The following is a 27,961-nucleotide window of genomic DNA, read 5'->3' as shown; positions in this document are numbered from 1 at the left end:
TGCTTATGCACTGTAAACTTTAAGGAGTTGCAGGCTATTCCGTATCAACAGTGCTTATGGAAAATAATAATTTCTCTTTGTAATGAACAATAAATTATGTGCAGGTGATATCATTTAAGCCACACTTAGTGTTTTCAGCTCATCAACATCAAACAATTTTATGTATTCTCTCAGTTTTCCAATGAAACAGGATATGTTTTGGTCCTCCTGGTTAACAAATTATTACAACCAGTTGTACTGTAAACTGGAAAATGAAAGCTAGGCCTGCGACATTCTTTCAGCTTAGGGTTTCCATGCATTTGCTTTCAACTCGTGTATCCCTTGTGATCTTAGAGACAGGTGACATTCACAAGAAATTTTCTCCTATGATTTTATTTTTTAACCACTTGGGAGTAAACACTTCCAGAATGCAGAAATGACTCTGAAGTGTCTTGAAGAAATGTTTATTTCAATACTTACTATGTTGTCATTCTCAGCTGTGTAGCAGCCTCTGCTATTTTGATGTAATCTGTTGTATTAGCAGCATTGCATACAGAATCGTTTAATTTTCAGTAGCTGACTTTAAAAAAGGTGAAGTTGTACCTGCTGTGTTTAGAGGGGGCGTGTAGTTTATTCCTAATGAATAACAGTAATTACGTTCACTAGACCCAGCTTGTGTGTATTGACTCAGATGCCGTTGGTGACGCCTGGTGAGTGAAAGAGCTGTGATTTGACAGCAGTGTGTTTCCTAGAGCACATCGATGAACGAACAGTTTGTAACGCGATCACACCCGAAAAGGACGTGGATGGATTTCACATTATGAACATTGGGCGTCTGTGTCTTGATCAGCCTTCTGTCATACCGGCCACCGCTGCTGCCGTGTGGGAAATCATCAGACGGACAGGTGAGAGACTGAGCTGCGTTGCAATCCCTTTTTCGTGGGAGATGAGTGAAGGCTCAAGTCAGATGTGAGTTAGAAGTGTAGGTTATCTAAACGCATTGAGCTGACTGAAGAGCATATATGTAGAGGATCCATCTGAATAATTAGGAGGTGCCAAACAGATGAGATCTTTTGGCAGCAATGTAACTATTAAATACGTGTAGACAGTACTTGGTGCAGAAGACTTGGTAAAACACTTTGGTAACTTATTTTCTACATTTATAATGCTGCAAGGAACTTTCTGTGACATTGCTGACCTCCTGGTTATTTATCAAATAGAAGATTGGGATCCCTAAATTCTTGTGGGAGAAGCAGAAGAAACAAGAGCAGAAATGGGAACATTTATTTCAGTACTAGAAGGGGAAAAGGATGTGTATGTGTTCAATAGTTGTCATTTCATAATATACATATTCCTATTGATAGATATAAGAGCTTCCATTTCCCTTTGTGTTCAGAGAAGGGAAATCAAGTCCTTCCAAAGGGTGATCCAGATAATCTAAGCGAGTTGCCAGTTGTGTTTCTCCAAGGTGAAAGCCTAAAGTTCGTTTGTCGATTCACCCTACCAGTTCAGCCTTGGGGATTTTAAAGTCATGTTGATGTCAGCAGTCCGCAGCAGCAAATAACTATACCCTAGGGGTTGAGAAGAAAGGTTTAGGTTGATCAGAAGAGCAAAACACAGTTTTTTGATAGTTTTGGGTTTGTTTCCCTATAAGGAATACAAACATTTGGAAAAAACGTCGTTGTAGCTGGAAGATCTAAGCACGTTGGAATGCCTATTTCAATGCTTCTGCACACTGATGGAGAGCATGAGAGGCCTGGAGGTAAGCCCATGAGCGGTGCTTTAGTGTTTCCGTTTGTGTAATCATTAAATAAAGCTGACCACAGGACTCAGATGACAATTCTCTTGTACAATATTTGCAATCAGAACAAGGAGATACATTTGGTAATACATTACTTGGCATATTCTTAGGAGAGCAGTTTCTGGACTCAACTTTTTCTGTTGTTATCATAGAATCCTGGCACGGTTTTTGTTGGAAGGGACCTAAAAGCCCACCCAGTTCCACCCACTACCATAGGCAAGGACACCTCCCACTGGATCAGGGGCTTCAAGCCTCATCCAACCTGGCCTTGAACACCTCCAGGGATGGAGCAGCCACAGCTTCTCTGGGCAGCCTGGGCCTCCCCACCCTTGTAGGAAAACATTCCTCCCTAAGATCTCATCTCACTCTCCCCTCTCTCAGCTTCAAACCATTCCCCCTCATCCTATCCCTGCCCTCCCGCATCTAGAGCCCTTTTCAGCATTGGAAGCTGCTCTAAGGTCTCCTCGGAACTTCCTCTTCTCCAGGCTGAACAACCCCAACTCTCTCAGCCTGTCCTTATAGTGGAGGTTCTCCAGCAAATGTCATCATTTTGTCCTACATCTGAAAGAGCTCCTGTTTAAACACAGTCAGCACTGAATGCTGAGGGGAGTACCTGGTGGTGTGGCCTTACAGAGCCCCCGAGGTTCATGGGACGTTTATTCGAGGTTTTATACTTCTATGCCTTGTCCTCAGACTTAAGCGATATTTGTTTCAAGTTGTTCATGCACACACACACACACACACACACAAGAAAATCTGACATCATTCCTGTGTTGTGCTGTGTTAATTAGGTGGTGATTATGAAAATATCCAAATGACCAGCAAAATCACTTTTCGGTGTGAGCTGTATGATATTGTACCTTGGCCTGGGGATTTTCCTGCAGTGCAGTTTATTTCCCCTGCAAACTGCGGACAGTAATGGAAATGCTTTTAAGTAATTCTAATTACAGAAGTATGCATGTGCTGCTATAATTGTGCTATAGAAAGAAAAACAAATACCATCTAAGTAGAATACTCTCCTTTTGCAACTTCATTTGGATGTTAGAAACTGCCACAGTGGTGTGCACGAAGGAGGTAAACATGGATGTTTAATCCCAAGCATATTTAACAGGAGTGGAATGCAATCTGTTATTAATATAATAGAACCCTAACAGCTTCTCACTAATCACAGAGTTGGTGTTTCCACTCAGCCTCTGTGGGAAAGGTGCTATTTGAAACTTCTCTCCGCATTCAGGTTGTAATTACCATCAGTGCAGAGTTCTGGTCACATCCCATGAAAAAGGGCGGCATTTTTGCCCTTCACTGCCAGTGTTAGGTTATGTATAGAGCTGGTGGTGCAGCTCAGCATTTGAAATGGGCTCTAAATCCCGTAGAGCCATGCTGCAAACTGATTGCCTGTCTCTCAGGTGGACAGGAGGAGTCCTAGTGGCTCCTGGTTCTTTCTGCACCTTGATACAGAACCCGTGTTGGTTGCATGGATGTGTTTTAGCTGTAACTAAATTCTATTCTGTAGCATTCAGCTTCTGAGTTACTTGGGTCTATGGCTTGATTTCATTCACTCATACCCTGGGTTTGTAGTTCTTATTGTACTGCCTGGCCCTGTGACTTATTTGGAGGGGCTGGTCCACGTGTTTGTTGGCCTGTGAACAAACATGGTTGTGCTCCATGGGCATCTGCGCACATTCCAGTACCTAAAATGTTACATATTCCTCAACTGACAGTCCTGTTTACTGGTGTTGTCACTCATGCTATGAATATCAAGCACTCTATGCAGGGGTTGAAAAACGCTCAGCTATTCCCTTACCAACAAAAACAGGGGAATCTAGGTGTGGAAAGAGCTAACACATTGAAGTGGTCTTTGCTTATTCTGAAGAAATGGATTTATTTTTGAGGTAGTTCTTCTTGTTTCCCAGCCTGCCAAGCAGTAACATATAGTAAAAAGCAACCAGCAGTGAAAAAATAAAGGAACATTTGTACTTCTTTCAAAACAAGTCAGTTTTAAGCATGTCTTTATCAGGTACATGGTGATAAAAGTTTCCATAGTTGGGGTGGTCTCATGTAGCTTTCATTCCTAACTCAGAGGGGGCTGTCCTTGAGGATCTGGTCAGTCTTCTGCAGTCTTCTCTGCTTCTGCTCTGAGCAGGGAGAGGCCAGCCTGGACAGCATGTAGAAGGGAAAGCAGGCTGGGTGGCAGTTATCAGAACTTCTGCAGGCCTCATTGCAGAAAAGAAGCTGAAGGCAGTTGAGATAGAGCTGTGCTAGGCTGTGAAAAGAGGATGCATAAAGCCTAAACACACTGGTATCAAGGAGGTGGAACTAAAGGAAGCACTGGAAACGTGAACATAATAAAAATAGTAACTTAAATGGAATAACTCTTCCCACCCATTTTCTTAGTGGCCAATAGCAGTGCAAAATTTGTGCATTGCGATCAGAGATGTCCATCAGGATATGAGATGTGGTGGCTTTAGCAAGTGTGGTGTTTCTGGGTGAAGGGTGGTTAGGAGTTGAAAGTTAAATGTTGCTGATTGTATTTTCCACCAAGCAAAAGCAGGCTTTCTTCTTAAGCATGTGTTTAGAACAGTTTTAGCCACCTAATATAAAGGAACTGCGAGCTCTTCTATTCATCCTTTTGGAATTCATTCAGAGGGATGAGGACCAGACAAGACCTGCAGTTAAGTGCTGAAAAAGAGCTGTCTCAGGCTACCAGTCAGGGTAGGGCTTTATCAGTAATTGGGCTGGTTCGATTAAATAATTTTATTGAGAAGCGATGTGTTTTTGTTGTCGGTTTTAGTTGTTTTTTGACAGATTCTGAACAAAGCTGGAAAGCTGGGGTCTGTCTACATGTGGCATTGTGTGCGTAAGAAAACATCGCGTCCTGTAGGTGGCAACGTCTGATCAAGCCTGAGAGCATTGGCACCCTGACGGACAAACTGTGTCTCCTGTAACGTCTCTCTAGAGAATTGCCTTGGCAATGTCATGTAGGGTCTTAATTCCTAGAGACAAAGAAGCAGCAGTGGAAGACAGTTGTTTATTTTCTGTTGTGGCATGATTGCAAATAAATGGAAACCTTCCCCTTTCTGAACTCTGTAAGCAGCTGGGCTGCTGTTCTGAAAGTACGGGCTTTTATTCTCCCCCCTTCTTTTTTTCTCCTTTCCTCCTTGTTTATTTGCTTAGAAGCATTCCTTTGGTTCAGGAGCTAACTACAGACACATCCCTCACTAAAATTTTGATGGGAAAATAGCACTGATTTTATTTCGCAGAAGCGGGTAATATTTGTAACTTTGGGTTTTATCCCTTGGATTATCTCAGCCTCTCTGCTGAGTACAGGGGAAGAAGTCAAATGAATCTCATTGTGTATCTGTTTTTGGAAGTAATGATCGTGACTTTGGGCAAGACACCTTTCTTCTTCTGCTTGAAGTAGAGATCAGAAGACTCCTGTATTTTATTCAAGCCTTTTTTCCCAGAATCCAGTGATTTGTCTATTTGCCTTTCATGTCTGAAGGATGGCCCTTCAGAGGATCCCTAATACTAGTCTGATTGATGGAGCACTAGACAAGAAAAGGGATGTGTGCCACATCAAAGAATAGGCATGGTTCTTCTGCAGGGAATGAAGGAATGTGTTATTAATATGTTTGGAGAATGAGGCTTCACAGAAGGAAACTTCAACCCTTGATACAGCCCGAATGCTGCTCTCTCTTTCAAGAGTATGTGTGTGGCCTGCACACAGTGAATCTGCAGCTGGACTTATGCTGCTTAGCATCACCAAAGTGAGGAGTATCAATGAGTTATACTTCAGTCCTTTTCCAGTTGTTTTCTCTGTATGAGTTGCTATTTTATGATCCCAAAGGTGTTCAAGGAAGAAATCTAAGGAATCCCAGCATGCAGGCTTTATGTTCCAGTTGGGATGTTGCTGTCACAAGGAGGGTTACTGCAGAGATGTTTTTAAGACAGTTAACTGTCTGAGTTCTCAATACATTTAAGTTACATAACATTGGTGAAAGACTTTGAACTTCTGGTGGTTCCACTTACTTCATGGAATTGCTTGTGCACATCCTATGCTTCTCTATTCTCAGGACCTGAAAATGCCTTGGTCTGCTCCTCTGAGCAGACAATGTGCACTGTGGAAATTGAAGGAGAAGAGGGGTCAAAGATGAGGGGAAGGAGCAGAGAAGTCGCAGCACAGACAGGTCAAAGATGAGAAGCTTGAGGAAGAGAGTTAATGAGACGAGAGGCACAGATTGGATCAGTCAGGCACATTCCAGAGGAAGCAGATGAGGGGATCGTTTTGGAGATGGCAGAAACATGTTTAATGGTCGATAATGTGGCGTAGGAGTCAGTGATGAGTGGAAGGTGGAGATGAGGGGGGTGCAACACCTGAACACTGTATGGTACAAATAGTTATCTGGGAGAGTGCTGGGAGGAGTCTGATAGCTGTTATCTTTGCTGCTTCCTTGGGCAGTCTCCAAGGGATCTCAACAGTTGCTGCTGGGTGAAGCATGAGACTTAAGTCCCTGTCCCCGTGACAATTCGGTTTGTGGGTAGTGGTGTCTCCATCAAACAGCAGAAGGGTTTTCATGGCCTACGATGAGGATTAATTAGTAGCTTCTTGCCAAGTAGTGTGGGTACACGCAGGAGCAAACCCCAGATCTATGGAGTTTGCCCAAAAAGACGTGTGCTTCTACTTATAACTTCAAACACTTCCTTCTCTGGTGCGAAGTAAGAGTTTGGCTGATTTTGTTTTAGTGGGAATACAAGACATGGGGAGACACATGTAAAAATCTAAACACCTTTTTGTCCAGTCTTTTTCATTCCTGTTGCGCTTGAGCTACATAAAATGATGACTGGGAATGCTTTGAGTGTGTGGAAAAATATGTGCATTGGATGTATTTATTCCTTAAGTGGTTCTGGTGATAAAATTTTTCAGATCTGTCCAACTGGACTTCTGTAAATACAGATTCTGCTGTTGGTTCTGTACAAGAATGCCTCTCCCTGATGAAATCCAGTAACTTTCCTGTCAAGAGAAGGGTTTTGCTGTCTGGCCTTTGCGTGCAGTTATTGATAGCCAGGGTTTGTAAGCAAAGATCCTTGGTGTAGGAGGATCCTTGTTGTCATAACTACTGACTCATTTGCTACATCATCAGGACCTACAAAGAGAACTCCAAATCTCTCAAAAGCATAGGCCAAAGACTAAATTTTGGCTTGAGGGAAACAGTTTTTAGAAGTTAAGTCACAGGTACAGGGTCTTCTTTCCTGTCTATACAACAGCAAGTCAAGGGAAGCATGTAGGATGCTTTGGGACAGAGGAGTAGCAAATGGGGCTGAAGACAGGGATCCCAATGTGGTAGTCTTGTACTTGAAGCTTTAGTTTGTGACAAACACCTGAGACTTACGGCCATACCACACAAATTGTACTTCATCAGGTAGGCACTGACTTCCTTGCTGGGTTTACTTGGTGTAATTCCTCTGAACATAATGAAGCTGATTAAGGAATAAGTTAATCTGCAGGGTATAAGTTGATTAATCTTCTAAGAATTTTTAAGAATAACTCTGTTTCATATGTGTGAACAGCAAGTGGGAACGTTCCATCTCTGCTGAAACAAATAGTGCATCCCAAGACAATTCTGATCATCGTCTGCGCTATTGTTAACATACCTAAGCAAGTCATTTCCACCTGAAATGCAGACAGTTTCTGTGCAACAATTAACTGATCACATCTTACATTTCAGGTGATGCTACAGTGACCATTACTCACAGATACACACCAAAAGAGCAGCTCAAGATCCATACACAACTCGCTGACATTGTAATAGTAGCTGCAGGTAATGTCTGTTATTGTTAATACTCAAATCACCCATTTTAAAATGTAAAAAGTAGACTCTGGAGTCTGTGGTGGTGGCACTGCCGGCTGTTCCACGTTCCTCTAAGTCATCGGTGCTCGTGCTTGCTGAGGGTGTTGCAGTGAGTAGGGTTTCTTGTTGTAAGAAGGGCAAGTGCTTTGGCTCTTTGTTCTTACCCTTCACGTTTGCAGACTCATAAATGGTTTCCCATCACATGCGACACCTTTCCCTTAGGGAGACTTGAGCGTGAACTCAGGATTGGGAACCAGTAAGTGCCTAGTTTACACAGGCATAATTATGTAAATTAAAACATTCTCTGTGCTGTGCAAAAATCATGAGTCATTTATATTTTGACAGGAGGGTTTCTCTAAATCAGCTGGAGGCTGTGTTCATAAAACAATGGTATCATTCCCAAGCTGCTAGAGTTAAAGGCAGCCTTGCCAAATTCACAGGTGGTTCTGGTAATGTGTCATTAATGGCTAAATCTTTATTTTATCTTTTTATTTTACAAAAAGGTAATTAGTTTTCTTTTACAAAAAGATTATCACATAAAGAGGATGAGAATGGTCACTGCCTAGAGAAAGGGGTCTGAAGGTTCAGTGCCTATTCTGAAAGCAATGTAAAGTGAAATACTTACAGTCTGACTAGTCCAGAACAAAGAAACATGCAGGACTCTACTCTGTTTTTTGTTTACAGGTATTACAAATAGAAACATAAATTAATCTAAAAGACCATACCCAAACAGCCCGACTTACTAAAAGCCTCAATAAAATCCTGCATCCCGTCACACCTCAGGATATCCTCCTTCTCTCATACTGTTTTGGAGGACTGTGAGAGCATTATATTTCTTCTTTTCTCCTCCCTCTCTCTGTCTTCATGATCCTTAAGAACAAAGTCTTGCCTGCTTATTTTCCAGATGAAGACAGAGAGGTACCTGTCTGAAGCTCATCACTTCCTGTTGAAGTGAGATTGTGCAAACGGTATGCCACCCTGCTCCAGCAGATGCTCAGGGGAAGATTTTACTTCAGAAAGGTGGAATCCCTCCAAGGTTCCTCTTAGACTTGAGAACTGTGCACACTGTACCTTTAGGATTACACATTCCCCAGCAATGCGTGACCTGTTCAGTGAGTGTTGCAAAAAGGGTGGCTTCTGCCCTGCCAGGAGGAAACAGCTGCTGTCAGAGGTTGCTGTGCAAGATGTGCAAATGAGGAAGAGCTTTTTGTATGTCTCTGCCTGCAAGAGCGAGGCTCCTGCCCTCATTCTCCTCTTCCTGTTTAATACTTCTACAAGAGCTATCTGCATTCTGGCTGCTGGTTTGGTGGCTCGTTGCAGCAGGGCTGTTCCTTCCGATGTGGTACTTGATCTCTGGGGATTTTTCTGTTCATTGCATTCATGGCTTTCATAAGGCATCAAATCAGGTGCTTGTGGTTTTACTCTAAAGTTTGAGGACACCTGTCTTCATATGTGGTCTCTCGTTCACTCCCAGCCTTGGGACCCCTGCTTTCCTCTTTACTTTATTTGCAACTATCCATGCCATTTATTACTTCCTTCTCATTACCTCCCAACTCCTTGCATCATCAGTTCCAACAATGCTGCTCTTGTCCGGCCTACCCCTCCCTAAAATCTATCTCTGCTTCCAGGTGGAGCTTCCTAAACTCTTTCGATTCCACTCAGCTTTTGCTTTTCTAGCCAAAGCATAATTCCCTCATAAGCATACCCAGCACTTTGCATCCCACCGTAGCCTTTCCTATCTTTGCTTGCTATCCCAGCCGATACAGGCATCCCATCGAGCCTGCCCTCAGCCCAGACCCATAGCAGAGGAATAAGTGCAGCTTTCCCTGTGACCACCACCGTACTTCCAGGGCAGTGATGGAGGCAGGAGGCAGCCTTTGGCTTGTCAGCCTGCTGCTCCTGCTGTTCTGCCTCGAGAGAGAGGACTCATCTGCCTGCAGGGTTTGGAAAGGAGGTAAAAAGGAGAAGGACCAAGGGTGCCAAATGCCAGATTGAATTGTGGGACTAGTTGTGCTGGCCCTCAGGACATGATCTCTGGTCCTCTTGTATGGAATTCTTGATCTGTCAGACTGCGGGGATCAGACAGCAGCTGGTTAGTTTGCTCAGGAATGGCTATTTTACAGCCCTTGTACTGGGATTAGGTGAGAATTGTTTGTCTTGCATAAAACATGATTCATCATTTTCTACAAAAGTTACCACTGAAGGATTTTCCCACTTTCCTCAGTCAGTGCATTTTAGGAACAGCTGCTCTAGCGCTTATATCTTCCTCGTTGGCATGTAAAGTAGGCTTGAGTAAACAGATCTGTCCATTTGGTTTGGGGGTTCGTTTATTTGTTGCTGTTAAGCATTTGACCTGTTATCAAGTCATTTTACAAAGGGTGTAACTGTGCAGCTTCCGTTAACATGCTTTCATCCCTATCGCACACGGATCGTTTACCCCCATAAGGCTGGGGCATTATCCAGCTACCAGCCAGCTTGCAACCAATTGCTTGAGAGCACAGTGAAGTAGATTCAGCCAGATGTTATCAAATGGCACAGGAAAGAATTTGAGGTCTTGGCTTGCTCAAGAGTAGGAGCAGAGTTTCAAGCTTGTATCCTATGGGGGAGTGAGAAATGGAGAGCAGAGAAGGTTCTTGTGTTGCCTGTACCTGGCTGTGATCCAGCGCTTCAAGGGAGCCAAAGCCCTTGTACAGCAGCGCTTACCTCAACGAAGCTACGGTCCCGCTGCCACAAACCAGCAAGTGCTTCCTTCATTGAGATCAGGTTGGCTGTCTTTGTGGCTGCAGGGTTAGCTGAAAATATTTAGTCAAAATGAACAGGTATCACCTTTTCTTCTAATTACAAATGGGGTGAAACTGAGGAATGGTTGTTTTCTGTGTAGTGGATCAATTTAAGTGGAAGAATGATCTTTTTTTGGTGCATATGGACATGTGCATGTGCACCCAGCGTTATAGTTTGAAACTGATGACCTAAGACTACCTGGCTTTGTTAATTGAATATATCTTGATGATTACAGGTATCCCGAAGCTGATTACAACCGACATGGTCAAAGAAGGTGCAGCTGTGATTGACGTAGGCATCAACCATATCCACGATCCTCTTACAGGGAAGACCAAATTAGTGGGGGATGTGGATTTTGAAGGTCAGTGAAGCACTCTTTTTTAGGAACCTGTTGGATAAATAGCATGAAGTTTGTATGGGATTCATTCGTGATAAATCCTGGGAATAGCCAGTGCCTCAAATGAGACAACACTTGCAGGATTTTTCTGATTTATGTACTTGAATAGGAAAACAAACTGTATGTTTGTGTATCTCCTCTTAAGCAATGGTGTGTTATTTAGAAGAGGTGTTACTTTTAATTGCATGCACCATCAGCCTTGAAGAGATGCAGGTGACTTTTTACGGCAGTGTGGGAGCAGCAGATGGCCGTCTCCAGGTTTGTTTAATCCTCGGTGAATCTGTGAAGCGTTTCAAGACTAAGCAGTGAAAACAGTGTCTGCTCTTTCATAAATACAGGGTCTCCCACTCTTCGTAGCAAATCTTTGATACCACAGGTTCCCAAGTCTCCCTTTATACTCTCACTCTAGATTGGTATGTGAAAGTTTTAACTTCTGCTGCAGAAATACCCTTTGTGCTGCAGTTTAATGTGAGTTCATCTTGAGCTGTTGAAAATCTTGGTCCAGGCAAGCCTAACAGATAACAATTTGTGTTACATATTGATCTTTTTATGTCTAATGTGCTGCAGAGCAAGTTCACAGCATGACTTGATTACTTAGCTCCACTCTAGAGGAGCTCCGGACTGGAACAGCAGGATTGTTGCACTTGGAAGTTAAAGCATATTGGCAGAGTTGAGTGTGGGAAGCTTAGACAGCATTTACCCACATTATTAATGGTTTTCAACAGTTCCTTATTTTGATAAGTAGGAAAATCACCCACAGTTCTTTTTTTTCACAGTTATTAACATATTGGCTGGTGGAATGTCTCAAAGCTTAATTGTATTTGGAATGTTTCCAGCCAGCTTTATGTGTTTGTAATTACATCACTGCTTCAGTTCCTGTTTCTTGTGCTCTGTTAAAGTCAGTGAAATTACTGCATGAGTGGAGGGAAACGATTGTTGCGGCATTGGGAAAGTGTAACTGTCTACATGCAGAGAGCTGCACCAGAGAAAGACTTTTAGAGTACAACTTGTGTTTTCTTTTTCTTTTGTTTTCCTGCTCATACTACGATGAGTCAAAGGTTGTACTTTCTGTTTTCAGAACTGAAGTACAGAGACTTTTCAGAATATTTTGTTTGCTTTAGCAGGTATGGGAGGAGAAACATGATGTTGTATCCTTTTTGTTTGTTTTTCTTTAAAGACCAGACCTGAATGTAACACAGGGGTAGATTCAATGGCAGGGCCATGATTCAGAGTTTCAGCAATGCACTGTATGTGTCTCGTCATGTCTGCTGTGGGTTGCTCTCTCGATTTTACCTGGGGGAAGGGAAGATCCAAAAAGGAGGGAGGAACTTCATCTTGGATTATGCCACTACAGTTGCAAGTAGCATTTTGCTGTGCGTTGCCAAAGGGAAATTGTTGTTGGTTCATTGGTATCGGTGGAAGTTTCACTGAATATCTAACAACACAAAAGCCACCCTGGTGTATACAGTTGTAAATACTAAAAAGCAAAGAGCCCTTGCCAAGTGTTTGATTTTGCAGTCAGAGAATGTAACAAGCTGGTGTATTCATGTAGCAAAGCATTTTATCCTTCCCTCTCTTTGATCACTTGACTGAGTTTATATTTAAGCCTCAGTGGAAATTATTCTTGCAGGTTAAGGCCAGGTATGTAAATGGCTGGCAGTGCACACAACACCTCTTGGACTCCGAGTAGCCCACCACTGTCTATTGTCTCATCATCCACTTGTTTAAGTCCCTACCCATCGCAGGGGGGGTTGGAACTACATGATCTTTAAGGTCCCTTCCAACCCAAACTGTGTGATGATTCTATGATTCTAAGTAGACACATGTGGCTGTGGGGAGAGCAGAGATTTAACTGGGCAATTGGAGGTTAAATTTGACTTAAAAGGAATAGATGGAAATGGCTTCCTGCACAGGTCATCTGACTGAGAATCTCCTGTAGCAGAAATGAAATTTATCAGATGGATGGAAACTCCTTTGAGTGGCCATGTCCTAGCAATCCTTGGATGCTGTCTTCTTATCTCTGTGGGGTCAGTTACACCCTAAAGTTTATTTTCATAGAATCATAGAATAACCAGGTTGGAAGAGACCCACCGGATCATCAAGTCCAACCATTAACAACAAAAGGATGTAATTTCAATTTCATTTTGATATTGTTCATTACTAAATTCAAAGTAAAAAATGCCTGGAAGAAAAAATTCCTTCCACAGGCCAAGAGAATTTGATAGCTGCTCAGAAAATGGGTCTTGACATTTTGCCATCTAAAATATGCATCTATTTGAGTTGCGTGTGCTGCCGCTGTAGGCACAGAGCTGCACACAGTCACAGGCAGCCAGAGACCTTGCCCTCGGCTGCGCTTCCCATGGTGGGCTGAGGACGGGCTGCCAGCACGCGCTGGGGTCTGTGTGTGTGCACTCCCCAGCCAAGGAGTACGCTTTGGGGTTCTTCAGACTCCAGTTTAAACAAGAGTGTTTAGTTTGTTTGCACATATTTCACAGTGCCAGCCGTGTCGTACCACTATCGCAGCTGCTCTGATGGCTGGCTTGGCAGTAATGTTGCCCCCCTGTTATTCTCAGGCCTATCTTTTTATTTGAGGCAAAATCCCAGGCTTCATTATGGAATGGCTTTAAACAGTGGTTTCCCCCACTCCCCTGTCCTCTTTATTTTTACTCTCCAAACTGTGTCCACATCCAAAAAAGGGATTTGTTTTGTTCAGAAGAGTTTCACCTCCAGTTCCAAGAAAACAAGATAGAAAACTAGTGTGCCTGTGGACGCTGGCTGCGGAGCATGGAGGTAATTACCCTGGTATTGCTGGGTATCTTCAACTGCAGCTGCGTTTCTCCATATATTGAGTCTATGAGAGATTTTTCCCCTGTGAGAACAGTTAAACATTGGCTTCATCTCCCCAGGGAAGCAGTAGATTCCTATACACTGGACACTTTTAAGTGTCCAGCTGGGCCATCTTATTTAAACTATAGCTCACCTAAAAGGTCAGACCAGGTGATCCTTGAGGTCCCTTCCAACCTGTCATTTTACGATGCTGTAAAACCAGCACAGTGTGTTTGGTGTACCTATTTATGGTAAAGGTTTGCCAAAATGCATGGCCCAGGCAGGAGGCCTTTCATACCTTCTGGGAGCTGCAAGCAGGAGGACAAAGTGACAGGGATGGGAGGAAGTGGTAGCATCCTTAGGCTGTTGCCAGCACCTCTTCAGCTACTTCTGGGCAGAGAGTTTCAGTCGCAGGAAGGGGAGACCTGTTGGTTTGAACAAGGTAATGCATGTGTGGGAGTGCTTGGCCCTGGTTTATAGGGCTTTTGTTGCCACAGCAGTAATGCTAAGGGGGGAGGAAGGCTACAATGACCAGGAACATGAAATAAAGCAAGAACTTACACATAGCATTTAACTGGAACGGCCTTTTTTGGGTGGAGACCATTTCCAGGAGGAACTGGTAGAGCAGGATGCGCACCAGTGTAGTTGCTAACCTTTGGAACTGGAAGTGCACGTGAAACCCAAGTGTACAGAGTCTGAGTGGGGTTTGCTTTAAATGCTGCCTGTGTTTCTCTGTGCTTCCTCCCATATCTTTGACAGGCAGGTGGTGACGCTGGGGTTTGAGTTGCTATTGGATGCCTATATAGAATATAAATCACTATGTCAGACCTTCGTAAGTGATGTAGTTGTGACATCAGTGGAGGGACTTAGAAATGAGAATTGTTCTCCCAACCACAGTCGAGGCAGTGTGAAAGAGATTCTGGAGTGGGGAGGACTTCCCAGAACTGAGCAGCAGGAAAGGGTGCCTGAACAAATGATGGACGTGGGGAAAGGTGATGGGTGTACAGTATGGATTTCCTTTGAATGAGGGATAACTGTACACAGTGAGTGCACAGGAGCCAGGGAAATGGGATGCTGAATACTGTTAAAGTGGAGAATGGAGTGGATTCACAATCACTTCTGGACAGACAGAGTGCTGCAAAGTAGGAAGAATCAGTTAAATGAAAGCCAGGGAAATTGTATCCTCTCCTCACCAGCTACTGGACTAGTAACTACACAGTAATCAGGCAAGTGGACAAGTTCCTTGAAACTCATTCATGTAACTTATGAGAGATTTACTAAGGAAGTCTTCAAATCTCATTTCTTTATGGACAAGGTGGTCTGGCGCTTGTACGTCAGGTAGAGTTTGCAGGAAACCCAGGCTTTGTGACAGAAGTGATTTCTGACGGTTGTTTGCTGCCACATTGCATTTATGATGTTGACTTCCAGGCTGTAGGCTTCTCTTCAGACTATCAAATCCTTTCCAAATAACCTCTGTGCTGCTTGGATGGAACATGGATGTCCCTGCTGCCTTTACTGTAGCTGTTGTTAGTTAACTTCTCAGCTGATTTTGAAGGCCTGGCATTTGTTTTGCAATTGCTAGAAGTCCAGCCTGTGCAATTGTGTCACTGTGTTGCTGCCCTACAAGAATCAGGGGAAGCTTTGCCTGTCGTTATGCTCCACTGGGGCAAGAAATAAATAAGAATGTTGGTGTCAGGCTGTGACAGCCAGGAGGCCAGACTGGGTGACGGCTCACTGGTGGCAGGAAGCTGTTGGATGGCCCTGACAAGGTAGTCCTCCACAGAGGACTATCTCATGTAGAGGTCTAAGTAACTAACCTTTGATGTCCTGCATTTCTGCTGCCTCTGGTTATTGCCCTAAGGCTGCAGCAATATCCCATCCGCCTGTCCTTGCAAAGAAGGTGCTGTGCATTTTAACACAGAATTTTTCTGCCCAAGATGCCTCTGTTGCTTGTTTTTTAGTGGTACTGGAGGAGGAAAGATGTATGTACTGTAAGAGTTCCAGTACTTGGCTGTAATTCCTTGTGTTTTCCTTTCTCTTGCTGTTCAAATAGCTGCAGGAAGAGACATGGGGATAATATCAAAAAGAAGGAACTATGAGAAATGGGATAGATGCTAACTCATATCCCCCAGTGTGTAGTGAAAAAAATCCCAGGATGTGTAGAGTAGAACATGGGATCTCTGCTGTGACTGACGAGCACACGATTCGCACTGATGCAGGGATGCAGTGGTCCAGAGTAGCTCTACAGGGACCAATAAAGCTTTGTGGAAACAGTGCTTAGGCAGGACTTGCTCTGCATCACTTAAGGCAGATGCACAAGAGCCAGAGCAGCCTTCAGGTTGAGACCTGCCCTTGGTTTGTGTGATTAACACTGTTAGGTGTCTGATGTCCTTAGCTTTAAAGGAACCTAGGAATGAAGGGCTGCTTCTAAAGCAGTGGATCCTGTTTTTCAAGGAAACAATCTACATTTCATTTCTTCTGAAGAATCAAAGGAGGGTTTTAAAGTTCCATAGGAGCTCCATAGACACCTGATTTGCATGCCAGCATCTTCCAGATGGGCTGAGAAATGCCTGGGAGAAAAGCAGGTATCTCGAAAGCAGTTATCGACACTAGAGGCAATGAGTGGTGTAGGTGAGGTGGGTTAGAGGGCTTTCTGTAGATAAGGCATGGCCTGGCTGTGGGCTGGCCCTGTCTGTAAGTAAGGCAGGAGTAGTTTGAATAGTGCCACAGAAGGAGGCACATAACATTGCCGTGGAAACCAATTTATTTCAGTTTAGAAGGCCTGGGGTATGTTCTGTGTTAATTACTGTCTTTATTTCAGATGTGGGCACATTTCAATAAAGAAAACACAAATCTGGGAATTCATCATGACCATATTAACCATAAACACCAAGCTTAAATGGCAGGGAGTTCAAAATAGTGTAACTATTAAAAAGACAAATTATGTGAGTTTGAGAATATTGAGAACAACTGTCACATGAGGCTTTAATTCATTTGTTGCAATTTGCATGTAAAAACCCTGCGTCGTGGTGTGTTTGCCATTCCAAGTACTTCACAGTACAGCTGGTGGTACCACTCACCTGAGCAGTTAAAGCCCTCCCCTCTAATCGCTGTCTGTCCTCAACAAGGCTTCGTATTTGGTTCCTCAGGGCAATGAGATGTCAGCTGTTACTCTCTGTGAGCACTCTTGTGAGGCCCCTGCCTTGAGGAGTGCAGACAGTGGGGTTTTCTTTCATTTATCCTTCCTTAAAATTCAATAAACATTGTCCAAACCCCCCAATATCCAGCTTTTAAATAATCTTGTAGTATTTTTTGTGGTGAGACCTTGTTATGCTTTGCAGTAAAGCAGCACATACACTCAAGACAAATACACTGAAAGCAGGAGCAAATTGTCTCATTTGTTCCAAAACTGAGGTGTCTGGTTTTCCACCTGCTGTTCTCTTCTCAGAGCCAGTTGTACGTTCTGCTCCATAGTGACTGCAATGGGAATGTAAGCGCGTGTGTCAGAGTTGTGCTTGCTAAGTTTTCTCCTGCATGTATTTTAATTAAAAGAAAGCTTTAAAAGTCAGGGGCTGAACTTCCTAGAAATTATTCCTAATCAAGCAAAAACCCCTGAAACTAGCGAATAAAATCTTTTCACAGTGCCACTTGCGAAAACCCCTCTGTGGCATGCAGTGTAGCACCATGCCCTTGGGAGTAACCACTATTCTCAGATAACTGCTCATCACAGTTTATCATGCAATGAATTCTAGCCAGCTGCATGTAATTCCTTTGGAAGTAACCTGCAATTCCAGCTCACTGCATTTTGCACAGTACATAAGAATATCAAGTCAGGATTTATTGCTATGTTACATTAATTTCTCATACGAAAAAGAGAGCTTGACAGGCGTTAAATGCTTAGAAAGAATAATCCGTACATATCTTCCTCTCCACAGGGGTACACTTATTCTAGATAGTCCAACAGGGGATGTGGTTGGAGCTACTTCGGCTCTGGGAGTTTCTTTTCTGCTTGAGACATAGGGAAGATCTGAATCCTCATTCAGTGTTGGCACCCTGGTGACACTGGTTAATAACCCAGTGTCTGAGTGTTTATGGCTGAAGTTGCAATGGGGATTGTACCAATAGAATCTGGTTTTCCTTGAAGACAGCTCTGATTTTTTTTCATTTTCCATATTGTGAAGCAGGAAAAGGAATCACCCGGGAAACGGTCACTTCCCCCACTCTGCAGTTTTATGTCCCTTTTTGTGATCATGAGATATCTTTGTTAGAAGGTGCCAGCCTGAGTGGGAAAAAGAGGCTGAACAGGGGATGTAACTGCTGCTGGTGCTCTGCTGTCAGTTTTGGTAGTTACTGCAGATTCCTGCTCCGCAACCCACTCCTCAGGAACATGCACAGCTTGGGAGGGCATCTCTTCCCCTACAGAATGAGTTTCCCAGCTTCCAGAGCCCTGCTAGGTATTGATTCTCACAGCCAGCAGAGGGGAGTTACGCGAGTCGTGCTGCCTTCCTGTCACCCAGACACACCTGGGCCAACTGGTCAGCCAGTCAAAAACTGCCCCGTACCCAAAGAATTTGGCAGGATGAACTCTGTCTGTTTGACACGCGCAGTTTGCATGTGTGTTGCTGCCCTGAGGAGAGGGCAGCCTCCTGGAGGTTGATCAGTTCAAACGGGTTGAAGCCGTCCCCCAGCCACTGTGTGAGGATATTCTCATGAAGAGAACCAGCCTGCAGCCCTGTCCTGACTATCCTGTCACTCCGTGGCTGCTGTAAGCCTTCTGCCTTAACTTCCCCCGTGTTCTCCAGTGCATGCTGACTCATGGTCCTTCGTGCTCATTTCCAGCTGGGCTCTGTGGGCAATGGAAAGGAAAAAATGTTTTGGAAACACTCTTAGTCAATCCCTTTTTCTCTTTTCTCTTAGAAGTGAAGAAGAAGGCTGGCTTTATCACTCCAGTCCCGGGAGGGGTAGGACCTATGACTGTGGCAATGCTTCTGAAGAACACGCTCTTAGTTGCTAAAAAGCTCATTCACTAGAGCTGCCTTGGAAGAAGAATCCAAGTTGTTCTATTTATTGATAAGCAAAACCTTTATTTTTTACTACGAAGATATTTATTTCTACATTGTATTTATTTTTTCATGTAAGGCACACTGAACCTGATAGTTTACAAATGTCACAATTCTTTGTGTTACCTCCTACTGACTTACTGTGAGCAAAACTGGACTGGAGAACGCAGCCGGTGCAGGTACGCTGTTGGGGGGTCACTTACGTGTGCGGAAATGAAGACCGAAGCAGAAATTACAGATCTGCCTGTGTGTCTGGGGTGCAATTACCAACATCTATTAACTGCTTGGGACCCTCACACTGTATAAAAACTGAGTTGCAGTGTGCTAGATATTGTTTAAAAACGTGGTTGGGGTTCTGATGTTGGGAAGCGCTCTGGGTGTAGCTTGGAGTCATGAAATCCTTGTTTTAAACACTTAGCAGCAGCAATCTTGCATGTGAAAGGAGTCAAAAGCTGTTGATTCCGTTCCAGCTTCCAGGCTGTAACGTTGACACGAGTGCAGATGTTCAGTACATTCTTTATAACAGTCAAATAACTTGAACACCAATGAAATTCTGACCTCAAACATATGCAAGAGGTGCAGTAGCGAGAGTGGAGGCCAGAGTTTATTTTCTCTCCGTGCCTGGATTTGTTTGATGATGTTTTGGTGCATAACATCCTCCTCCCACAAAAAAAACCCCAAAACTGAACCAATGCCTGGGCTGGATCAGGAGTTAGTTAGTTAAATGCAATTGTAACTACTGTGTGTGTACCTTGTGTGTGATGAAGGTGGGGAGAAGAGGAGCAAAGCAAAAGTTTATCTCTGGTGAAATATTTGTGCTGGAATTTTAAGCCATTTAATTAATCTCTTGTTTTCTGGAACTGCATGAAGGAGTCTCTTCTGGTCCATGATATAAGGCTCAGCCCTGCAAATCGCTGGCTGTCATGTTTGCTGCTTAGAGAGGACTCTGTGGGATAATGAGATCAGCACGTTTCTGTTCACAGAAAAGTTAGTTCTGAGATGGATCTAGAACAGTCAAATGCAATGTCAAAGCTGCAGTGGGATTGCTGCTGAGATGCCTGTTAGTCTGAGTGTGCGCTATTGATAAGAATAACCTTCCCCACTTCCCACTGGAGACAGCTCAGATTTTTATCCTCGTGTTTACCTCAGCTGGCATAACTTCGATTATTTTCAGCAAGAGCCTTAGGGATTTGCCAATGGACTGTAGATAACTTGGAAGGGGAAGAAGAAAATTGTGAGTGAAGTACTACTGCCGTGAAACACAAAAAGGCGCTTGACCAAATAAAGGAAACAAGCTGGAGCATCACTGCCGTGCTGGTGGTTCTTGTGATGGACTGCATGAGAGCTTTGTTTAGCGCAACGCTTACAAAAGCAGTTGATGGAGTTGATACTAGATCTGCAGGGCCAAAGGTTCAGCTGGCAGTTCAGTTCTGGGCCCCTTGCTATAAGGACATTGAAGGGCTGGAGCATGACCAGAGAAGGCAACAGTGCTGGGGAGGGGCCTGGAGAACAAGTCTTATGAGAGGTGGCTGAGGGTCCTGCAGTTGTTTAGCCCGGAGAAAAGGAGGCTGAGGGGAGACCTCATTGCTGCCTACAACTCCCTGAAAGGAAGTTGTACTGAGTCGGGTGCTGATCTCTTCTCCCAAATAATGAGTGATAGGATGACAGGGAACAGCCTCAAGTTATGCCAGGGCAGGTTCAGGTTGGACATCAGGAAAAATCTTCTCACTGAAGGGTTTCTCTGGCAGAGGCTGCCCAGGGAGGTGGTGGAGTCCCCACCCCGGAATGGTTTAAACTATGGGCAGATGAGGTGCTCAGGGACAGCTTAGTAGTGGACAGGTGCGGTTGGGCTTGATCTCAAAGGTCTTCTCCAACCAAATGATTCTATGATTCTATGAACAAGGCAGACACTTGCTTAGCTGTGCAAACGGAAGTGGCAATATAGATGTTAGGAGGGCCAGGGTGCCTGCAGAGGTGATTCTTAGGCTGATCCACCCATCACTGACTGAGGTGAATAAAACTTGTTCTTTGTCATGTCAGCCTTGGTGAGAAATGTCAATACAATTCTGGTGTGGCTGTGGCTTCTTTTTCCCTCAGTGAGGAGTGAGTGGTGGGCTTTTGCATGGTTGATCACTGCTTTCCTTGATCTTTTTGCATTGCTGCTCTAGATTCACGTTTTCTTTAAATTAACCATAACCTGCATTTTTTTTAGCAGAATAGCAATATATGGTGTATTGTCTCTGCCATCAGAGTGAGCCTGCCTCTTTCATGTCCTGCAGAGAGTTCATTGTGCACCTTGAGCTTTTTCTCTCTTCGCCTGTGGCAGATGGGTCAGTGCTACACAACACCCGGTGAGCGCAAGGTTTCTCTGTTCTCAGAGCTGTCAGCCCCATCTGTAAGAGTGTGCTCCACTGGGAGAACATCCAGCCCAAGCATCTAGAGGGGAAGGGCCCATTAACCCAACCCAAAAGCGTGCTTGTGTGGCAGACCCGGTCAAGCCCAGTCCGAGCGTGAACGCCCTGTGGCGGGCAGGGGCACGGCCGTATCCACCGAAGCCTTCTCACGAGGCCTGCCGCGCCCTGCTGTGTTGCCTAATGACAAAGCCACCTCTGGGATTCGAGCTGGATTAAGCTCCCATTGTGTAGATGTGTGTTGAAAGCCAGGCTCTTGGGGCTTAGACCTGCTCGGAACTGATAGCAGGTTTTTTCCAGCTAGGCATAAACACTCCTGTCGATCTGGGGAGTGCACAAGCTGCCATCGATCAATGTGCTGGCATGCAGCAGTGCAGGGTAGCGAAGGAGGGGAAAAGCCTCCTGGAATGCAGTCCAGGAGTAGGAGCACACATAATTAAAAGTGCATAACTAGCTTGTGTTCTTCCCTTACATGTGAAGTGGTTATGTTGAATCCCACAGATTCCTGCAGAGAGAGAGAACTCGAGCTGAGTGGAGTCATCAGAGGATTTATCACAAGATTTTTGCTTTAAAAACATAACAATTGTGAACTGGTTTTGTTGCTTGGAGCTCACCGTGGAGAAGGGGCAGGTTGTTGCTAGGGTGAAGTGTGTGCTGTCCTTTGGCAAGAGCTGAGTGGTTGGTGAGTATGTCCGTTATGGAACGAGGCCTTTCTGGTGCTCCGCTCCAATTTGGCTACATCAGTGCCCTTCAGAGAGACTGGTCCTGCTGGTTCTGAGTTGCCTGTGGCCGAGGGAGCCGGACGGCGTCTGGGGCTGTGCAGAGGGGGTCAGTAAAAGACATGTGGGTGACAGGTACGTCTGAGACCTGCCAGCACTCCACACCACCAGTGTCACTGCTTTCATTATCCATACCCACTTCCCTCAACAGGGAGAGAGGGGCTGTTACGGCAGGAGAAAGGAAGGGAGCACCCAGTATAGGAGGCAGCAGCTTACCTGCTCCTTCAGTCCTTTTCTCGGTGCCTGTGCCCCATACAGCTGTGTGTAGCTCCCACCTGCCATCCCAGACCTTGCCCGGGGCTGGTGGCAAGCCCGGCTCCAGAGCATGGTGCACACAAGAAGGTTGGATGGGAAGTGATGAGCATGTCCCTCGGGCTCGCTGGAGCCTGGGATCAAAGGCCTTTTGCTGGCAGTCAGTGCTGGAGAACAACATACCTTATCATTGTCTCTGATCACTTCATACTCTCAGCACTGGCTGTTCTGGCAGCTCCTCTGGATGGCAGGGAGCTGAGCTACAGGGAGGACCAGGGAAGGAGCACAAGGAAAGCAGGAGCTGTTCGGGGACCCTGAACTCCAGAGCAGCATCCCGAATGCTGATGGTCCTCTAGGGAGTAACACACCGCCTACATTGCTAGGGGAAAGAAAGATCCTGATTTTTCGCAACACGTCAGTTTTTGTTTTGTTCACTTCTGCTTTGCACTTCTTTTTGTTGATCTGCCCTGGCAGATACCAGATCTCTCCTTAAAACTGTACCTTTGCGTGCACGATTGTGCCCACGGGTAATAGGAAACTGGGGTTTCAAAAGAAAACCTGATGCCGTTGCCAGATAATAGCAGTTTCCTAAATAAATGTGTGGTTGCCCCGGGGGCTGAGGTGGTTGCCAGATGCACCTTTTCTTGATTGGTGAGAACGGCAGATGACGCTTCCTGGCATATAAAGTGCACGAGAAACCACGGGAGCACAGATAAGGAGAGCAAGCGTCTGGAGAGAAGAGCTGAGAAGGTGTTGAAGCAGCTGCTTGCCATGGCATTTGGAATGCTAATCTATGTTTTGCTGAAAGGTAGGTTCAGATGAGGCTTTTCGGTGTCGTAAGATGCAAAGCTTTGCTGAACAATAGTTGGCTCTTCCTGAAGTGAGCAGCAGGTGTGGGAAGCATGCAGATACATTGTGAAGCAGAACTACTTCAGCAATTTTAAACCTGGATGAAACTTTAACTGATAGGGTGTAATTTAGGCTCTTTGACAAGAAGCTGCTTCCATGGGTAAATAGGTGTAAGATAGTAGTGTATTCCAGGTATCTGGAATATTGTGCAAGAGAACAGAAAGGAGAACAGAATGGAAATGTGTATTGGAAAGTTGCAAATAGTAGCTTGTCTGCCCACCGTTGTAATTAACACTGCAGCAAGAGCAAGTTTTAGGCAAGAATGTTTTAAATGAATCTCTATTGTATTGCTGCACCATATTAGGGTTGTATAAAATGGATACTTGTTTTCCGGATGGAATGAGCCTTGAATAGATACACTGAGCTTTTCTGTTCCAGTAAGCATCTATTTGCATTACACAGCGATGGGGGCACTGAGTGAAGAGTCAGCTGTCGCTGTGTCGTCCCTCAGCACAGACTTGTGGAATAACTGGACAAAAAACAGCGCTGAAGGTATTTCCTTTTGTTCTGTTTGTCTCTACCTAATGCGTGACTTGAAACAACAATGACGGGATCTCTGCTGATGGGAGCTGCCGTAATGCTCCCATTGCTTGGACACTGATGAACTTTGTGCATGTGTTATTTGTGAGGTGAGATGCTTTCTTCATGGAGCCTTAAAAACCTCTCTGAAACAACAGCTGCCACTCAGCTGGGGTTGGCTTAGTGGTGACCAGCTAAAGGATCATCAATCCAAAGTCAATTGTAACTGCAAGAAGACATTTTAAGGTTAATGGGGCTATACAATCTGCATTTGTGATGGCCATTTCTGTTATTCAGCTCATGCTTGGTTTTGAGCATTCTGCAGTGTGAGTCTTTCTTTATAAACGCAATTACGAGCGCAACCAGCATAACTTCAAGTGATGCCTCTCTTTGCTGTTACTCAGGAGTTTCTTTCTCTGTTGCAGTTTTGCTTTTGGCTTGTGGCTTCCACAGCCCTCTTCAGAGTGCTGGCTCTTTCTCTCCTTTCTCTCTCTTCCCTGACTGAAATGTGAACTCAAGCTCTTTACCTGCCAACATCTGAGACCAGGGTGCTGTGTTTACCCTGCAAACAGCGTTCTTGATGTTACTTCAGGTGCTAGTGATGTCATTCCTTGCAGAGAACTCTGCGATCCTGAGCTGAGGTTTTGGCAGGTCAGTAAAGGAGGAAAGGATTTTACCTGTGATACTTAGTAACATCTCTGTACTTTAAAAAGAACATAAACATGCATACAAATCCTCTGTTAATTGTAAGTCATCACAGGGTGCCTTACAAGCTTTGTTTTGTAGATCATAAGCTTTTTATTCTTCTTGTAACGAGCTGAACTGCTCTTTTTTTGTGTAGTTTGGCATCGTGTTCCAGTGTTAAATTCATCCATACTTACACTATCTGTGTGGGTTTCATATACATGTATGTAAAATATACGTATGCACACACATATGTACATGAAGTCAAGATGTTGGGTTTTGACAGCAGCAGTTTGATTTATCACCAGTGTGGTCTGGTTTAGCGGATTTGACTGTGACACGATTCTTCCAGAGCTGCATCCAGCAATCAGGAGTGCATAGGAGCACAGATGTGTCATTACTTGTTAGGTACCCTGCTCGTGCTGTCTCTAGAAGGCAGGAGTTGTGGGTCGTGTTTTAACAAACAGGAGGCTTGTTTACAGGGACAAAGCCGTGTCTGACGTTGTCCCATGGGCCTTTACGCTGGCTGCGGCTGCAAAGCCATCTGGATACCAGTGCTTTGAGTTGTGTGTGTGTTCCCCTCCGGGGCAGAAGGAAATTGACAAACATACAAGCACACCTTTGCACAGGTATTTAAAAGCATATTCTGGTGAACCTTTTATGGAGCCACTAGCAGATTAGAAAACAGCGTTTTTGAAGAGAAGATGGAAAAGAAGTGCCTAAAGAGTCACCAGAGAAACTGGCTGTATCTCTCTGACATTCTCCTGCTGCTCCTGTTTCTGTGCAAGTTAAGTTTATAGTGAGGTTAGTAGCCAAGGTTCAGAAATGCTGGATCCTAAGAAAAGGGATTCCTGGTAAAGTATCACTGGAGGAACTGGCAGCTTCCCGTCTGGGGACTGCAGTTTGTGGAAAAGCATTAATTTCTGCTCAACCCCCTTGCCTCCTGGTTGCGAGATCATGTCCTGTTTCCTTGTTTTATGTTGCGTAGGCTTTGCTTGGCACCGGTGCTGGAGCTGGGAAACAGGCTGGTTGATCATATGGGATGGAAAAGGTAATGGAGAGGATGCCTGGCTGGGAGCTGGCACAGTAGGGATAATGAATTTCTAACAGTATTTGAGCTAATGGGAAGCCTTCATAGCAAAATGGCCGCTGGGAGAAGGGAAGGGCTTGGTTTTAGTCAGGGAAAACGAGATCCCTTCACTGCCATGAGCTGCTATTCTCATACAAGTTCTAAGGGAGGCTTTGAACCCAGGGTTGACCCCTGCCATCCCTCCCCATTCCGCTTCTCTCGTTCCTCCCGATGCACCATACTCGAAGGCTGAGCTGTCATGGCCCTCGTGGCTGACTCCTCTTGTTGCTGGTCTGTCTATTTTGGCATGCCCAGGCTTCCAGGTACCTGTGGGTTGGATTTCGTGTTGGATCTTGCTAAGTGTATCTGTTCGTATGACTCAGTTGCAGGCAGCTGTCGAGTGCTTGCACAGCATGCTTTTCCTTCCTTACATGACATGAAAGGACACATGAATATGTTTGTTCCACAGCTTATTTAGCATCTAGGTGGGTAACGCGGTATGAATTAGCATAATTCTCTGGGATAGGTCAGAAATGACTCTTTTTGTTTGCAAGGCTCATCATTCTTCCAGAGGTATTTTGCACTTTTGCAGTGTCAGGATAATTAGCACTTGGGATTTTGTGTGTATATTTAAGATGTGATCTTGCAGCCCGCAATTGACAAAGCTCTCACTCCTGACACCGAGGGAAGAATGTGTTGTTTGCTTCTGCCCTGTTTGCCTCAGACGCTTTCTAGGCAGGCTTCTGCTCCAGGCTGACCTTTGTTTCTAATGACTGGACCAACTTTCCCAGCACTCAGGGCAAGAGGTTTCACATCCCAACAGGAAGAGAGGTTGCTTCCAGATGGATGGATGGCTGCCACCTCTCAGCAGTGGCAGAGTGAGTGAGGAGGGGTGCTCTGGCTGTCTGAATCCAGAGGGAAGCTTAAGGAGAGATGGCTGGGGATTTCATGCCTCTGGCACATAGATTTGTACCTTCCTCATTTATTTTCTTTCCCTGTACAGCAGAGATATCTGTGAGATATTAAACCTGTGCATTAGGCGTTATGTCAGGGCCTGGTAGCAAAGCAGCGCTTGGGGCAGCACAAAATACACATTGCAGGGTGCTGCTGAGGGCTAGCAAGTCCTCAGTATACAGGCAGTATACAGGACCAGCTGAGTTGCAGTAGCACAAAACTCACTGCTAGGAGATGCTGCCCCAAATCTGGTCTAAGAGCCACTGCAGGTACTCCTGACTGCCTCGTATGGCGTGACAGAGAGAGGGCCTCACTCTCAACATGTCCTCTGGTATGTATGTATCATCACTTATTTGCTATGCCAAATCGTGGATTTGGTTTGTAGCTTCTAGTGCTGTATTTCCAGCTTTAGGTCTGCTGTCTCCACACTGTGCAGAGAAACTTGCGCTTCCCCTTACAAGAATGGAAGAGATGCTCTTTTCTCAGCCCAGAGAAGATCAAGTTAAAGCAAGATGTGCTTTTTCCACCTTTGTAGCCTTTCCCAAGAATGTGCAGCCAACCAATGTGATCTTTTTGAGGCAGACTGGAATTGTTGCTTGTTTTAAGTCTCTCAATAAGCTGGGAGGTGAATTGCTTTTGTCAGGTTTCAGAGGACACTGTTTTCCAAGAAGTATTGCTTGATCGGAGTAACAGTGATAGCATCACGCTTCTTGATGTCCAAACCACCCGGTTAGCAACTGAAGCAGTGAATCGCTCCAGCGTGCAGGCATAGAGCAGGGCAGCTCGTTACCATCACTCATCTTCTCTTTAGCATCACTCATCATCTCTCTGATGAAGCTACAGGAAGGACAAAGAAATAAATTGAGTTGTTGATCGCACAGAGGTGATTCCTGCCATTAAATGCCTCAAACTGGAATTTGATTGGGATTTCAGGGGGCTGGTGATGTTTCTCATGAACAATGTGATGTGGGATGTTGAGTTGCACACAGGAGGACTAGAAGCTTGTGCCTATGACAGTCACTCCATCCGTGTCTTATCTCCAGGCCTTGATTCAGCACTTCCTCAGGAAGCAAGGCTTCTGCCTGCTCTGCCTCTGTTTACTCACCCTGAGTGGACCAGTCACTTTCCTGCAGGATGTTGTTTTTCTGTGCTTATAACTGAAAGCTGGTGTTGACAATCACTCAGTTAGGACATCGCCTTCAGCCATCGCTAGAAGACTCCTCTAGCATAGTAAGAGATTGCTTGGACACCCCACACCACCAGTGATGCCTGTAACTGGGTAGAGACCAGTTCAAACAGATGCTGGCTCTGGTGGTGAAGCTTTGGAGCCTTCTCTTCACTTGCCGCATCCCTGCTCCCGTGTTACAGGCCCCAGCTGGACTCTGCACTCCTGCACAGCAGCATGCCTCACTCCCCAGCGCCAGCACTCTTCTGTCAGATGCAATATTGATCCAAGATCCCCAGGATAAGTTTTAACTTCTTCTTTATTCCCATTTGAGCAGCTGCAGTTGGTAATGAAGCTGTCATTCTCTGTGCTGTCACAGCAGAAGCGTCCTTACTGAATGGGATGATGGAATTTTGTGCGAGGTCAGAAACTCAATAGTTATGGACAACGCTTTTGCACAGGACGACCAGCCATGTGGTGCTTGCAGGAGTAGTTTGGCACTCTGCTGACTCTAGGCTGTGGAGAA

At 44.9% G+C, this 27,961-nt stretch overlaps 1 protein-coding gene across 10 annotated transcripts in view; it reads left to right on the top strand.

Moving 5' to 3' along the window:
* Positions 1-27,961, top strand: part of LOC138719709 (bifunctional methylenetetrahydrofolate dehydrogenase/cyclohydrolase 2, mitochondrial-like) — a 43,056-nt gene that overhangs the window by 11,039 nt on the left and 4,056 nt on the right. For 2 of the 10 annotated variants that reach the window (XM_069855041.1, XM_069855042.1), the window contains exons 4-8: positions 732-884; positions 1,634-1,741; positions 7,507-7,599; positions 10,646-10,771; positions 23,423-23,536. In XM_069855041.1, the coding sequence (XP_069711142.1) occupies positions 732-884; positions 1,634-1,741; positions 7,507-7,599; positions 10,646-10,771; positions 23,423-23,536 (594 nt within the window). Of the gene's footprint in view, positions 1-731; positions 885-1,633; positions 1,742-7,506; positions 7,600-8,533; positions 8,598-10,645; positions 10,772-18,550; positions 18,873-20,908; positions 21,045-21,605; positions 23,537-27,961 lie in introns of those variants that run through there. The other 8 variants (XM_069855044.1, XM_069855043.1, XM_069855048.1 and 5 more) reach the window with 6 other exon arrangements.

Source organism: Phaenicophaeus curvirostris, chromosome 4, assembly GCF_032191515.1.
Source record: "Phaenicophaeus curvirostris isolate KB17595 chromosome 4, BPBGC_Pcur_1.0, whole genome shotgun sequence".
In the NCBI taxonomy this organism is placed as follows: Eukaryota; Metazoa; Chordata; class Aves; order Cuculiformes; family Cuculidae; genus Phaenicophaeus; species Phaenicophaeus curvirostris.
Note: the sequence above shows the minus strand (reverse complement) of the source record. Positions and strands in the feature narration are given on the sequence as shown.